The following is a 16,934-nucleotide window of genomic DNA, read 5'->3' on the forward strand; positions in this document are numbered from 1 at the left end:
TCTTTATTATTTTAGAATACCCATTTAAAATATATATATATAATTATAACGATATAACACATTTTTATTTTAAAACAAATTATCTCAGTATCATTTCTGTGCACATGCTGCTGAAAATTAATCAATTATAGACAAAAGAACGAAATTTAGAACCAAATCCACAAAGACATGAAATTCAAAACCAATAAATCTAAAATTTCCCATAAATATGTAAAAATCAGCCAATAATCATCAAACCAATAGGAATACAGAGAAAGGAAATACAAAAATAAAAAATATATTTATAGCAAGAAGAATGCAATTAATAACTGATTCAACGTCATCAAGAGAAGGTAGATCAGATGTAATTGAACCCCTCTCACTGCATCAAAATCACTGCATTTCTGTTAATCCAAAATTAGCTGATGAACCATTCTTGAAATGTACGAGGCATGATTATTTAAAAGTGTAATCAGCGCGGCCAAATTATTAAATGATAATTCTGAATTATGTAAAACAGTAAGTTTTTCCAAAACATAAATAAATTCTTTTCTTTCTGAAATAGCAGTGAAGAATTGAAAAGTGAAAGTCATGCAGGTTACAGATAACAGACAACTCTAAAGCATCGTCGTTTTTCTACAAAATGTGGACAAACTTAAAAAATAACCTGCATCCACCTACAAAGTCCATAGGGACAACTCAACTTTAAAGGATTGTTCTTCCCCCCCCCCATCCATAAAATGGACCAAACTAAAAAATTGGCCAAAATGTGAAGATAAATTTTTCACATTTTATTGGTTTAGTTAGATTGTATTTGTATATTTTTTTAATTAATTAACTCAGACATTATTTTACAGATGGATGTCATTTATCAACAGTCTCTTTATCATCTAAGTCTGCATCTATTAGTGAGAGTTATGAACAATGCAGAAACAGTGCCACTTCCATAGAATCTAGGTTAGTATAAAATTCTGATTTCCTTTTGCATAAAAATCCAAGAACAATCATGCTCCCCAAATGATCATGCTTTAAGAAGCTAAGCAAAATGATTGTTTTGAAGTCAAACTTAGCAAAGTAACATAGTATTATTATATTTCATAAATATAAAGGAAAAATTCAGATAAAACTTGCTTGATGCAATGAACTAATCCATCAAATAACACATAGTAGGTGAATACAGTAAACAAAAGGAAAAGTTGTGCTCTGTTTGTTTAGCCTATATTTTAAAATTAACTTTAAGTGTAAAATTTATAAAGTTAAAAAAAAATACAGCTGCTGAACTTTTTATACTGTATTTAAACATTTCATTGTGTTACATTTTCACACACACCCACCCACCCCAAAAAAAAGAGCTAGAGAGAAAGATAGAAAAAGAAGGGGGAGAGAAAATGCAACAAAAATGAATCAAGGTGTTTGAATGGCGCTCAAAATTTTGATATTGTACAATTTACCTTAGTTTGTGATCACTTTCCCTGGATATGCTTAAAAGATTTCAGCATATGAAAATTCAATCCATATCAAATCAGCATCAAAAATAAATTTTCCTTATGATGTTGAATATAATTGAAAATTTAATTTGAGCTGTTTTGCAGTTGGCTTCTGATCTAGTTTCACGTTTGAATAGCATTTTAACATTGTATTAAAAAAATACCATTTATTTGTAAAGAAGGTTGATATCTATACCTTGTTCATTTTCTTCATCACAATAGTTATTCTTTAAAAAAAATTAGCTACTCAATGATACCTCAGTATGCATCCGCTTTAAAATAAGTCCAACTTGATATGTAACCTGTTTGAATGCGAGAATTTTTGTTTGGTGTACAATATTCCTTTGGAACATGACATGAGTTTGATGATTGTGCTCAATACTCAAACAGGGTTCGTAGTGGTCCTTATAAGTGCTTATAAGTCCTTATATTTGAAAATAAAATATAAAGGCCCTTATAGGTGCTTACTTTTTCTTTAAAGCCCTTATTTTTTTGTTTTTAGTGCTTTTTTTTTTTTAATGAACGCGCTATTTTCCCCCGTACCAAAGCCGAAACTAAATAAAGAACTTTTCTTCCTAATATGGAATGTCAGATGGTGAGTCATACTCCCGGAAATAGCTTTTCCCCCTTTCTCTGCATTAACATAACCTTTGGTGTTCACGAAGAGTACAGACAGGTGCCCGTCGTTCTGTTGGTCAAAGAATTGCAAAAGCAGTAGAAAATTTCGCTACATTCAGCATTCTTTTCCTCCCACCCAAATACTACACACGTTTGAATTTCTATCAAGATCTTAAAAATTTGCATTCTCGTTCCACTTGGTCAGTTCATATTCGTGTTTATTATGATCGTTATGCTTATATTATGAGCATATGTATGAATGTTTATAATAAAATTGTTGCAGTAACTGCTGAAGTATAGTAAACTTCCAAAAATGGTTGTGTTTTAACACAGATTAGCTTTCTAAGGAATAATATTCGGAATGGTTTAAATAAAGGGGAAGTAATCGAATAGTCAAAATAATTTCATTTTTTTGGCCAATACCAATTTTGAATATTGAAACTGTTACAGTTCGCTGCAAAACAAGCAACGGACCTTTTTTTTTTTTTTTTTTGTCACTTTCCAACCTGGATTGAATAGGACTAAAAGTTCTGCAGTCTACCAACCCAAGCGAAGAAAGATTCTATTCCGGAAATTTAACGCCATCTGTTGAAAATTAGAATGAAAAACACACCAGTTATTTAGTTCTTTATTCTCCCAATACCGGCAGTTGTTGATTCCGATTGCATAATATCACGTAGGGAAGAATTACGGCGCACGTATTGCACAATAATGTTTGTGATATTTTGCAGAGATAATTAATTTTTATGTTCAGTCCGAGATTTGTTTATGAACACTTAAAAGAGTTTTACTGTGCTAAGCAGAATATTTTTTAGTTCCGTTGGTTCATTTTTAAATGATGCACATATTGAAATGTCAAAAGCATTTATTTAGCGGAAAAATCTAAGGAGAGGCTACAGTCTACCCCCCCCCCCTCCGCTCCTTCAAGTTACGCTCGACTGTCCGAATATTCGCCAATTTCCAAGTATGTGGGTTAGTTAAGCTTTTACTGTTAAAGATGAGTGCATGAAGAAAATTTCTGTCTTCTGATTTCAGAAATGTTCCTCTTTTTTACTTAAATTACTTTGCTTGCAATATCTGTTAAGAGAAAACTGATATACAATGAAAATTTAGAAAATGTTCAGAATTTAGATTTAAATTATTTAAATATCAATATGAGTGGAAAGATAAATTGTATTTATTATTGGGTTCCAAGCGAATACAATAAATATGCCTGATTATTATTTATTTTCTCTATTTTGAACTGAAATTTCATCATTAAATCTTGTAATATAGTTTAGTTCTTCATAGTTTTTTTTTTTTTTTTTTTTTTTTTTTCCTGTCATTGTAAACTAGTTTTGTAAATTGAACTATTATTTAAAATTAAAAACAAGAAAAACAAAAAAAATAATTATTTTCCATGGTTTAGGTAATGCTTGTTCTCTCTTAATAAGTACTTCATTTCTCATATTTTAAATTACAAGTCTAATTTTTAAGGTTATGCAGTTGTGTATGATGTAATTAGACAGGTGCTTATTTTTTTTTTTTTTTCTTAAAATGTGCTTGAAAAGTACTTATAGGTGCTTATTTTTTTAACTAAAATGTGACTATGAACCCTGTCAAGCTTACTTCTTTCGAGCCAATACTATGACTGCCCATGAGCATCACTGCGCCTATTGCTACTATTTAGTAAACAACCCATACTGTAACTTTGAATCTTGATGTAATTTTGTGTTATTTCACTTTTTTTTTTTTTTTTTTTTGTTGTTGTTGTTGTTGTTGTTGTTGTTGTTGTTGTTACTGTTGTTAGTTCATTAACAATGAGTTTTAAGAAAGTTAATGTGAAGAGTTAAACAACAAAGAAAAAAAAAGGAGGCAGTGAAAAAAAGAGATTGTTGAAAAGTATGAAGATGGCGTGCATACTATTGCATGACAAGAATGACAGTATCTAAGATGTTCAAAATGTAAAGACACTGTTAAATCAGCTAACATTATGAAGAAGGTGAATTTAGTTACCAAACAATGATTAGAGTGAAGATGGCGTGCATACTATTGCATGACAAGAATGACAGTATCTAAGATGTTCAAAATGCAAAGACACTATTAAATCAGCTAACATTGCGAAGAGGGTGAATTTAGTTACCAAACAATGATTAGAGCATGCTAATAAGTTGCTTTTGATTAGGATAACAGAAAAATATGGTACTTTTCCGTTTTGCCGGCGCAAGCGATAAAGTCGCCAATAATGGTACAACCGATGCCAAACGGAATATTCTCGCTGGTAACCTTTTACGCCTCATTTTCAAAACAAGTCGCAGCTTTTTCTTATCAGATTGATTGTTTTTTTCAATACTGGCATATAATTACATAGAATTTTTATCGGATAGTTCAGTTTTATATCTAATGCCTTTTTCGGTAATTAAGACAATTAGGATGCAATCACAGCGCTTACCTGAAGCCGAAAATATAGAAGAAAAGGTAAAGTCAAGGGTTAAATTCATCCATTCTAATGAGAATGCATTAGCGAAGTAAAGCACTACAGTTTTGCATAATTTCTGAGTAAGCTATTCGTACGAATTGAAATATTTCTTGCATTTAAACATGTGTTCCAAATTAAGATTTAACTTGAAATTAATGTAGATAATTACTGAGAGCATAAGATTTTTGTAGAGTAGTTTACGTGAGATGAGATCGCTTGGGGTCACGTGATATGAACCGGCGAATCAGGATGTTGAACCATGAAAGCATAGTAAATTCTTAATGTCTTTTTAAAAATTTATTGGCTTTTTATAAAATTTTAAGCGATATTAAGATGTTTATGCCTTCTTTTTTTAAAAGAATTCTTAGAACTAACATTTTTTAAAATATTTTTATGTGTATACTCTATGTTGTCGCCAATAAAGTCTGCTTGGCGAGATTTGCGCCGACGAAACGGAAGAGTACCAAAAATATTTATGTACACTAAGTACTTCACCCTTATATTTTTGTATTAAAGAGTGTTATAATGGTAATAATAGAATATTTTATAAGAATGGATTAATTATTTTCCCTTTATTTCTTAATGAAAAAGTTTGTTTGGTATACATCCAGTTTGGTGCAAGTCCAAGGATCCAAAACAGTTTCATGTTATATACTAAGGTACCAGTGCATCATTGTATAGTTTAAGGTTTAAAATTAAATTCGAGATTCTTAAATGGGACTAACTTTATAAGAAATTGTATAATATATGTATATAAAGAAGAAAATGTGTTTGTTTGCTAATAACTCAGTCACTACTACAGCTATTATCACCAAACTTTCTACAATTCTTTTCTGGGTTCTGGAAAAGTTCGATGTCCACTTTTTTCCAAAAAGAATTAGCTAAAATCAGAGATATTGATTAAAAACTCAGAAAAATGATAATTTTCACCTTCATTTTTTCGAATGGCAACAGTCTCACAAGCTGGACTGCTTTATTTTGAAAGTTGTTGCCACTGTTCGCTTTCAAATCCTATCGTTAATAATATTTTCAATTTCTAGTTAATAAAAAATTTCAAAGTTTTAGGATGAAATAAAAATAGCATTGCCTTTATATTATTCCCGATTCCAAAAATTTATGGGAAACCATTTCGACTATTCCCATCTTCGTATGACTTCGACGAATAATTAGCAGTAATATTAATTAAAAACTCTAAAAGTGCTAATTTTTGCACTCATTTTTCTCAGTGGCAACAGTCTTGCACGTTGAAGATGAAAATGCTTTATTTCAAAATGTGTTACTACTGCTCGCTTTCAAATAGTAGAATTTGTTAATTAAAAATTTGTAAGTTTTAGAATATCTCTATATTTATATGTATAGATTTTGTAAAACTTACAAATTTTTAAGAAGAATGTCTGTTTATGCGTTTGTTTCACATTATTGATTTCTGATCAATTATGGTAAATTTTTTTGCCACATTTAATCAACTAAAATTGAATATAGGTGAAATATTTATATGAAAATATGAAACTTGAGCTACTTGATTAGAAAGATGAAAATCATTAAAAACTGTGTGCCGTTGTTACTGATAGCATGAGGGAGAATTAGCTTATCTTTCTGTCAAAATTTTTTATGTGGGTTCCATATCGCATTAGATTGAAAAATGTATGACTATGAATTTGTGTTTTTTGCATCGTTATTAGAGAAGGATTACAGCGATGTCGTTCTCTCTGTTGTTAGATGCACTACTCTCAATCTAACTTAACTGGCATTGGGTACTTCCGCTAGTTTTACAATAATAACAATTTTACAAAAAAAGGACCATACCTATTCTTCTAAGAAAGAATTTTACCATTATTTAAATCTGAAACAACATTTAACTGTTCTTATTGACAGAAAATGTTGATTCCTGAAATTAAATTCTCATTCATGTGTAGCAATTTTTAACATTTTATCAAGATGTTCTATTTATATATAAAAATATTGATGCTTGCGTATTGTTTCTTCAGTGCAATAGTTCTTTTTTTTTAAACTTATTTTAACAACATTACTAGATTTAAATAAACTTGTCTGTGCAAATTGGTATTGTGAAATGCCTTGTTATATAAAAGAAGATAAGGTTAACTAATTAATTACTTGTGAAAGTGAGAAAACAGTGTCATTCAAGTTGGATTTACTGGAGACTTTTCACATTCATGGAAATATTTATTCTAATTAATCCATGATTCATGTTTTAAAATATTTTTGCTGTTAGCCTTAAAAAGTAGATTCTTATTTTTTATTCACTGTACCATCAGCAGATAGAATTAAGAGTCAAAACTTTTCTACTGCATTTTTTTGTGGGCAGGTTTCTTTTGCTCTCATTTTCCCATTTGCTGTAAAGGAAAAGATTCTGCTTGATCCTCAAAACTATAGTATTGTACGCATCTTATGTTGCATAAATTTCTGTTGCTTATTATTGGTTTTTTTATTCATTTGCAATAATCTTTCATGATATCTTGCAATGTATGTGTACCTGCTGAGTTATTGTATGATATCTGGCAGCAAAATTGACACAATATTAATCAGTAATTTTAAACAGCCATGACATACTAAATATTCTCATACGTTACCCACAGAAGTTTCTATATACCAAAACTTTATATTGAACCAACTATTTATATATATTTGACCTATGTTTGCTTAATAAATGGATTGATTGACATCCACTTTTTAGGAACTTCCTTCTTTGTCTCCTCAGGGTGTATATCACGTTTTATCGTAACCATTCAATATTTCTAGATGCAAGAGTAATTTAATATATATACAGTACAAAGTCCGAAATCTGGACGCCCATTTTCCGGAATGATCTAAAATCCAAACCTCAAAACCAAAAACAACGTTTTTCTCCTAGGCTTTACGCATGCACATTTGATTCCGACCCCCCCTCCACGCATAATAAAACATCTGGAGAGTCCCGATTCTTAATTTCACTTCGACACTAAATAAAATACCTTGTTATTAAAGAAACAAACATTTTAGCATAAATTTGTACGATCAGTAATATGGCTCTGTTGCTACGTATGTATGTACCTTCTTATTGAAGAAACAGGAAACAAGATTTTAGCATGAATTTGTACAATAATTAATCATACGTTGTTGTGTATCTGCTTGGCACACATCTCAAACCGAAACATTCCACATAGATACATTGTTAATCTGACGCCAAACTGGCGAATCATTATTTATTATACTTTCCTTTTATCACCACATGTTTATCAAAACATGACAACTTGAGTAATGACTCATGTAGCAATGCCTAAACAATTTTTTTATGTTAGTAATTGAATGATAAAGGAGTATGTTAACCTTATATGTTGACATTACGCTTGTCGATGATTACGGATTTAAATTAGCGCTAAAAAATGTTGGCTAGGGAAAAATTTACCAAAAATGTCTTTACATATGCTAAAAATAGATTTCATTGATGATATTTATTTACCTAAAGATTACATTTAGAGCTATTTGAATTAAGAATAACTGATTTGTTATTCACATAAACCCAGAACCAGAGCCAGGTCTCGTATGGCCGCAGGGAGTCACAGAATTTAGGAGCCACAGAGATTGCATCAGGCAGTAAGATATCTAGCACCAGCCAATAATAAGACTTAAGTACATGAGGAAATTTATTTATTCAGAACTCTGATAAACCTTAAACATGTGCAAGAAATAGACATAAGTATAATAAATAACAAATACAAAATATATATATATGTAATGAAACTGTGGTTCGTTGACACGACATGAATGATTTGATTGAGAATGCGGCACAAACGTGCATTAAAATTTTTGGTGAAACAGGACTTTTCCCATGATTCACTGTGAACACAGAATAATAAACCCGTGTAGATTTCTTCATAATTAGAACTGGCCAAAAAATGTAATGGCAGAACAATTTTGGAGGCATTGAAATACGAACGCTGAGATGCAGATGCGTAGAAATACTAATTGCGTAGATACTTGATGTGTAGAGCGTCCATCCATTTTGAAGATGAAGCAGTCGATCTGGATTAAATTCTTTTTTTATTTAAGTTCTCATTTTGCGGCCACAATTCACATGGCACTCTACTCGTGCCTATTAAAGACATTTACAATTTTGATATTATTGCCATAGAAGCGAATATAGGAGCTCATACATTGATTGCAGTAGAGCATCTGGCAAAGAGGAAAGCACCAGCAAAAGTGACGTATCAGTTCATAGAAAAAAGGTTGGGAGGTCAAAAGTTTCAGTTTTTAGTTTTAGTTTGCAATTTGGTGATTGGTCAAGAGGCATCTGCATTAGGGGTTACATAAGATAGCATGATTAATTTGAATGATGCAGTTTAGATTTACAGCACTATTTTTAGGACACATAGGTGAAGTTTTAAATGAAATAAAAGAGGTTATAGTGAATTAAATTTAGAAGTTTGCTTTCATATTTTTTATCTTACATATATATATATGTAACATAATATACACTGGTGTGCAAAAATTAAGGACGAGACGGTTTTTTTCAATATAGCTTTGTACAAAAGCTTTCCAAATCAACACATTTAATACCGTAAGATCCCCAATACGTAAGGACTTGAGTAATGTAAGCAACACTTACTAAAAGAGAAATCAGAGGGATAAAAAGAAGCTTTATTGAAAAAGTAGCATGGAGCACAATGCGACTGAAGGCCAAAACATCCCTGTGATGGGTGTCCAGCAAGAAACATCCGGTCTTTAATAGGGGATATGATCTCCCCTGACTGCTAGGCAGGTTTCACAGCGTCTGCCCATTCTGAGAATGAGGGTGTCAATGAGTTGTTGAGGCATTGCTGCCCATTCGTCTTGCAGCGCCAATCGAAGCTCCGGAATCGTTACTGGTGGTAAGGTACAAGCTGCCAAGCATCTGCCTAGAAAATCCCATACATGCTCGATGGGATTGAGATCCGGAGATAGTGCCGGCCAATCCATACGTTCAATATCCTCACTCTCTAAGAGCTGTTCAGCAGCTACTGTGCGATGACATGGTGCATTGTTGTCCATGAAAAGGAACTGCGGACCCATAGCACCTCTAAAAAGAAGCACATATGGAAGAAGAATTTCGTTACAATAACGGGTCCCGTTGACTGAATCTGCGTCGAAGATGTGAAGGTCTGTACGACTACCAAGCATGATGTCTCCCCAAACGAGAACACCGCCACCTCCATACCTGTCCCTTTCAATGATGTTCGAGGGATGATTGCGGCTTCCCCACTCCCTCCAGATGAGTATGCGATGAGGATCGCTACTCAGACTGAATCTGCTCTCATCTGTAAAGAGTACTCGTCCCCATTCATTGTCTCTCCAATTCCGGTGTTCCCGGCACCACAGAGAACGCCTTCGCCGAGAGAACGATGGGCAGGCGTTAGAGGTACACACCGTACAGGGCGTCATGCAAACAGACCACCACCGTGCAGTCTTCTGGCCACGGTAAAACGCGACATCGGTCGTCCAGTCGCCTGTGTCGCGTGTCTAGCGATTTCTCCCGCTGTCTGCCGCCTGTTTCTTCTGGCCTGTAAGGCAATATACCGGTCATCTGCAGGTGTGGTTCCTCGTGGACAACCACTACTAAACCCCCGGATAACTGTTCCTGTAGTTTGAAATTGTCTCCAAAGTCGTGAAACGATGCTGTGAGCAATTCCGAACTCTGCAGCCACACTTGTCACACTGCGGCCTTCCTTCAACTTTCCAATGATTCGACCTCGGGTAAAAGCATCCAGATGTCGTCTAACAGATTGATTATTCGCCATTTCTCGCTGAGGCAGCAACTCGGTGTGATTTTAACTGCTATACAGCGTGCAATCTCTTTGCCAGAAATACTGATCTTGCCCTGACAACATACTACTCAGACACTCCCCCATTACGTCTACCTGCATATCTGCGCATGTGCTACCGTACATCACCTTACTTAATCTCCTGATTGGTCTTTCTGTCCGCTCTGCCTTTTCATTCAGCTGATATGCTAATTTTTCGACTTCATCCTTAATTTTTGCACACCAGTGTATATATGTGTGTGTAAGATAAAAAAATATGTGAATCAAAATTACAATTTAAACTAACGAAAAAACTTCTCCCTCTCTCTTTTAAAATTTGTAATAACTTCTCTCGATTGCATCATTTCTAGATCACTCTACGGCCTGTGCAGCGCTGATGATGTAATAATTGTAAACTGAAACTTTTTAACTTGAACCAAAACCTCTCTATTTGTGTGCTTCCATCTTGTATAGCTATGCACTTCAGCTTCTGTGTCTGTGCTATGCTTGGACACATTTTTGCTATTGCAATAGTTTTTCCCTTAATTTAAATTATAATTTGATTCCCATATTTTTTTTATCTTGCATATATATATGTATAGGAGTTTCTTAATTGACAGAGTATATATATATTATGTTATTTTTATATTTATTAAATAAGAGTCATTACATTATTTTACATAACTTTTTTGAGTCAACTGCCTTATAGCAGACCATTTTTGGCATAAGTTGTATGCTGTACTTAGTATCTATCAGTATCAGGCCAGAAAATCCTAGCATTACATTCCATATTGAAAAACTGCTCAGGTGAGAAATCTGTGAATTAGAAGGCTAGAATTAGAAACTTTCAAATGGGAATTTGTCACATCTAGAGTAAAAAAGTTAACTGGGTACTTAAATTATTTCTATTAAATTAGCATACTTTTAAGTCTCTCCTATTGTGATGTGACCTAAATATGTGACACATTTAGACACATGAATGAAAAAAACTGAAGATCACAGAAAAATCATATTATGCCTTTATATTTACTTTCATGGGTTTCTAATTCAGGATTATCTCAGGACCATAGATTCTTATTCAAAAGTTGCTATATTTCAGCCTCTTTATATATTTCTTTAATTTGTCAGAAACTATTAATTTCTGGAGCCTGTAATGTAGTTTTATAATAGCAGTTAGGTAAAAATGGGTAATATATATAAAGAATTCTTTGAATATGAGTTGCATTCTGAATTATTGAATGACTTATTAAGCACATTAGTGGATTTACTGTATTGTTGTTATTGTATAAAATGAAATAATCACTGGGCAAATTTAAATTCTATTTATTTGAATTGGTAACTGCTCTTCTGGCTCTGTTATTGCATTATTTTATTGAGTATTATGTTAATTTATTTACCATTTTTCTTTTCTTTTCTTATAATCCACAGAGCAGACAACAAAAAAAGCAAATCATCTGTATATGATAAAAGTCAATTAGTTCAGTATGTGCATAGGCTAGAAGAGCTTCAGAAGCAGTTAGGTTTGGACACTTTTAGCTGATGCATTTCCCTGCATTTTGTATGTTATAATAATGTGTGCCTAACATGTGTTTTGTTTTTATAAACTCTTATACCAAAGAGATCAAGTTTAAAATCCTTTCTGTTTAAATATTTGAAATTGAAAAATATTTATTGAAATTATTTTAATATAAGGCTTCTGTATAAAATGTAAAGTTTTAAATGTGTGTTTGTCTTAAAAAGTCCTGAAGAACTGGATGATATGTTATTTTGTATTTGTGCCTTGAAGATTTTTAATATATGGTATGTATTACTGACCAGTTTAATGGCCAAATCTATCATTTTCATGCTGATGTAATATAAGAGTATAATTGAAAGTTTTTAATGTTAAAAAATGAGCTCAATGTGCTGGTTTGTGTGTAAAAGATAATGTTAGCAAGGGCTATTACAATTATTGATTTTTGTAGTTAATTATTAATGACACAAATGCGGTATCTTATAAGTAGCATTTGCATTTTTTGTGCCTTCCTTTGTTATCCTCTTAAAATAGTTATATAAAATGTATATTCTAGGTAAATAAATATGGAACTAATTTTTTAAAAGTCATTAAATATGTTAAAATCAACTTTTTAATCAGCATTGATATTAACTAATATAATTTGCACTTTGTGTTCAATGTATAAATATGATTTTGGTAGTGATATATTTAAACTTTTCATATGTAAGGACCTGAAGTATTATCTCCAGTTTCAAAATTTATGTTTTTTATTTATATTTTCATACAATAAATTGTCAAATCTTTATTAATGATTCAATTAAATATTTATGATAAATAATGTGTCTTTGAAATAAATTTTTAAAATTCTGTAAAGTAATCATTAAAAATTATGCATGATAGCGATATTTTTATATAAAATTTACTGGGTAAGGTATATACTTACATTTCAGTTCTGTGATTTCATGGACTGTAAATATTATAAAAATAAAAATTAATACTTTTGAATGCATTTTTATAGTAATAAATTGGGAAACAAGGTAGACCTAAAATGTAAAGATTATAATAAAAATTAATTTGGTCTTAAGTGCATTAGTGCCTCCTGCCAGCAGCTTTGAAACAAATAAGGAACTGAAAAGTAAATGTTAATTTCTTATGATGATTGACTAATCTCTTTTAGGATAAGTTTATGGTGTTTTGTATAGTTAAGTGACATAATTAAACTTCTTTTCTTTACCTATTTACATCACTATTAGTGAAATTGCAAATATTGTGCCTTATAGTAATGTAAAGTAAATAATTTGTCATTTATATTATAGATTAAATATGTTAAATAAATTCATATTCAATAATTTTTCTTTTACCCTTTTGAGGCAGTGTAAAATAATTAAAATCACAAAGTTTAACAGTTAATTCCTGAACTTTTTCATGAAGTTTTTAAATTTGTTTTATTAGTTGAATAGAATGATGGAGTTTATTAGAATTATTTGAATGATAATTTTATTAGTTGAATAGAATGATTATGGGAAAGATTATATTAATCTATTGTATCATTGTTATCCATACTGTCTTTAATTCAAAGGCATTTCTTGGTAATTCCAACACTTTGGAATTAACTATTTCCAGAAATATGTGGTTCTTATTTATTTTGTGAATGTTATGTGAAATTTATTTGCCAACTTATTTAATAACTTCATGGTTTCCTAAATTTTATGAGCACATGTTTGTTGTACTAAAATTTGTTCAGTGTTCCCATTGTCAGTTTATTCTAGTCACATTATTAGCATTATTTAAAAATTTTTTAATTTATATTATCATGTAAAAAATTATAATTATCAAATAAAAAATTAAATATTATGTATCAGTTAAATATATTTTAACTTTTCATCACAAGTTGTACATTTTTTAAAGAATTAAATTCAATCTAATAAATGTATTAACTATTTTTCATTTAATGAAAATAAATTTCATGAAATGCTGTCCTCTTTTAAAAACTAAGATTAACAAAGTATGTTCCTTCAGAAAAATGTAAAAATAGTGAAATAAAGGTAAAAATAATGTAAAAACAGGTAACAAATGGGGGAAAAAAAAAGACTTTTGGAGGGATGTGGATTAAATATTGCCAGAGCATGTGAGGGCAATCTGCTTAAGTAGAACACCTTTATAGAGGACTTTCTAATGGAAATTGGCTTGTATTAACATTACATATGAGATAAATTATGGACTACTCTTATGTCAGGATTCAAGCCCAGATTGAATTACTGTCTTTTCAGTAATCTTATTTATTTGGCTACTGGGAAGGGTTCTTATACACTTCAGTACAAATATCCAATCTCAGTGTCCAAGTTGCCTTGTGAACAGCACACCCAATCATATAACAGATTTATAGCATTTTTGTGAATTGATCAGTTTTAAACTTAACATTAAAGTAAAAAACACCTGAGCTAATTATTAAATTAATGTATCTGCTCAACAGAAAAACCATAGATTCAAATCTTAAGTCTGTACAATTTAAGCAGTTTAATAAATTTAAAATTTCCATCTCAGAATAGTGTTTTTAACACAATAATTGATGCCCTGAAATTATGAAATATGTTCATGAATTTATTTAATTAATTAAAGTAAGAGGAAAATGTGTTAAAGTGCAATAGTTTGTGAAACATATTGCCTGATTACCTATATGAATGCCACCCCAAATGGTGGGATAAAATTACGGTTAACTGTACCTGCATTTTACTTTTCAAATTGTAATTCAGGTATTTTATCAGTATTCATAGGTGAAAAATCTATGTATGATACTTTTTCACATGCATTTGAAGGTTTAAAATTTTTTGATGATTAGTTTAAATACTTTCAAAAATTGTGTCCTTTATTTCTAAAAACCTGCAAATATATTATTAAGTAATTTTAAGTTTTAATTTTATTTTTGTCAATTTATGTAAATAAAATTTTTTAATAAGCTGTGTTTTTGATGTTGCATTATTATTAAGTTTTACCAAAAAAAAGGTTATTTTTTAAAAAAAATGTATTGGTAATTATACTTTAATTTAATAAGGTTCTTTTTATCTTGAAAGGAATGTTAAAGCTCTGAAATAAAAGGTTCAGTTGACAATTATTTCAAGTAAAATAGAAAAATCTTACCTGGTTCTTGATCTGATGAGTTTCTCAGACAATAATTGAAGATATTTTGGATATTAATCATTTATTGGCACAGTATAATAAGGGACTTTTTTACACTCTGGGCGATACACAGCACATCTTAGCTACACTAAAACATTAATTTAATTAAAAGTTTATTGTATCAGCACCATCTAGAGTTCACAACATTCTCTGTGGACGACAATTCTTCAGGAGATGAAAAAGCTTCTTAAATGTTGATGGAAAAATCCATTTGGCCACTTATTTTCACATTAGAGTAATCTAACTCAGTTCATGTCTCACTTGACTAAAATGGTGCAGTAAAATATCATTAAATTGATGAATCTTAAAAAAAAAAAATCAGTTAATTTAAATCAATTATTTTTTTTTATTAGTTAATTTTTCTGTCCTCATTATTTAGAGTTTAGATACAGTGAGTACACTCTAAGAATGCTTATTAAACTGGATGACACTTTGTTAAATGTAACTTTTTTAGCAAGCTTTCCTTCCTTAAATTTTACAAAATTAGGTCTTTTGATTCTTCCTTTTTTCTGATTGCTTGTTCAACATGAGGACTTTTCCTGCAGTTTTTTCAAAAAGTGTAAATTAGAGAAGATTTTGATATCTGTCAAACTAATTTTACGAGAATACATATCTAGGAAAAGTAGCTTGTTGCTATTAACATTCATAGGTGTGATGCAAGCTTAAGATGGCCACCCTCAGTTTCAATTGATTTTAATATTTGGTAGAGATGATCACATTACAATAAGAACAATTCTCAGAAATACTATTATAATATATATTAGAAATATTACTATAATATTTTCAGAGGTATTCCACCATGAGAAGTTTTACTATGCATATTTAATAATATAAACAAGTGATCTTAGTATACTGAATAAAAAGAAACTGTCAACAGTGAAGTCTCACTTCAGAGGTGAATTTCAAATATCTACATTTCTTGATTGATTATAACTGCAATGCTGTTGATTATCATTATCTGTTTTACCAATTTTATCTAGGGGCTTAACAGTTTAAAAATTTAAATTATAGCAAAAATAAAATTTGAACATTTTTTTAATTATATATGCATATTTTTCTTTTATGTGGTTTAATTTCTGTGCTCATAAATGGATGACATTTGGATACTGTTATACATGACATGTTTGCTTGTGCTTAAATACTATGGTTGCTAAATTTTTCTTTATAAAAATCAAGCTTATGCACTTGTTTTCAAGTCAAGAATATTCAGTTTGTTTTCTAGTCAAATATATTCAATTTTAATTATCTCCAACTTAAAAAGTTTTTCTTTGGAGGGGACAAAAACAATATGGATGGGTTAGTTGAAAAAAAAGAGGTTTAAAACAACATTTTGCGAAGACCGTAGATGTTACTTATGAGCAAAATATACTCAAAAATATATTGTCGAAACTAGTAATCACAAAATTGAACCATTTTTCATGAAATGGTATCTGACTTTGTGATATCCAAAAAAATATTTCCATAATGACTTAATTAATTCAGATAATTACCCTTATTAATTCAGATAAATGATTTTCGATATTTCTATAAGTTTTTTCAGCAACCCACAAAAGACAATTTTCATTTTTCACAAAATGAATTAATTTTATTATTTGCAAAAGAGGATCTCATGTTTAACACTACTGTAAAAATTGCATGCTGCAGAAATTTATACTTCTGGCACAAAGAGAAAAATAAAATCTGAAAGGTTTCTGGTTTTAAATTACATTTAAAGGGACTTTTTTTAACATTTTGTGTGTGACCTTTATTTATTAAATATCATGTTCTTCGCACTTAAACCATAAAATTCAGTTCAAGAGCAATATCGCAAAATAATTTTAAATTCAGCATATCTTTAAAATTTCTGATACACAGTCTCATGTGCTGGAGATAAAAGTGTTCTTTCTATACAGCTCTGCCATTGCTCGCTTAGAAATCCTTGAGTTTGTTAATCAAAAATTCAT

The 16,934-nt window shown here is 30.6% G+C and overlaps 1 protein-coding gene across 1 annotated transcript in view; it reads left to right on the top strand.

The window, feature by feature from the left end:
* Window positions 1-14,776, top strand: part of LOC118196068 (uncharacterized) — a 207,908-nt gene extending 193,132 nt beyond the window's left edge. The window contains exons 41-42 of the mRNA XM_035367469.2: window positions 837-936; window positions 11,748-14,776. Of these exons, the coding sequence (XP_035223360.2) occupies window positions 837-936; window positions 11,748-11,859 (212 nt within the window). The 3' untranslated portion in view covers window positions 11,860-14,776. The remainder of the gene's footprint in view (window positions 1-836; window positions 937-11,747) is intronic.
* The last annotated feature ends 2,158 nt before the right edge of the window (window positions 14,777-16,934 follow it).

Source organism: Stegodyphus dumicola, chromosome 4 (assembly GCF_044657685.1).
Source record: "Stegodyphus dumicola isolate Sdum_Otavi_A_Nest chromosome 4, ASM4465768v1".
In the NCBI taxonomy this organism is placed as follows: Eukaryota; Metazoa; Arthropoda; class Arachnida; order Araneae; family Eresidae; genus Stegodyphus; species Stegodyphus dumicola.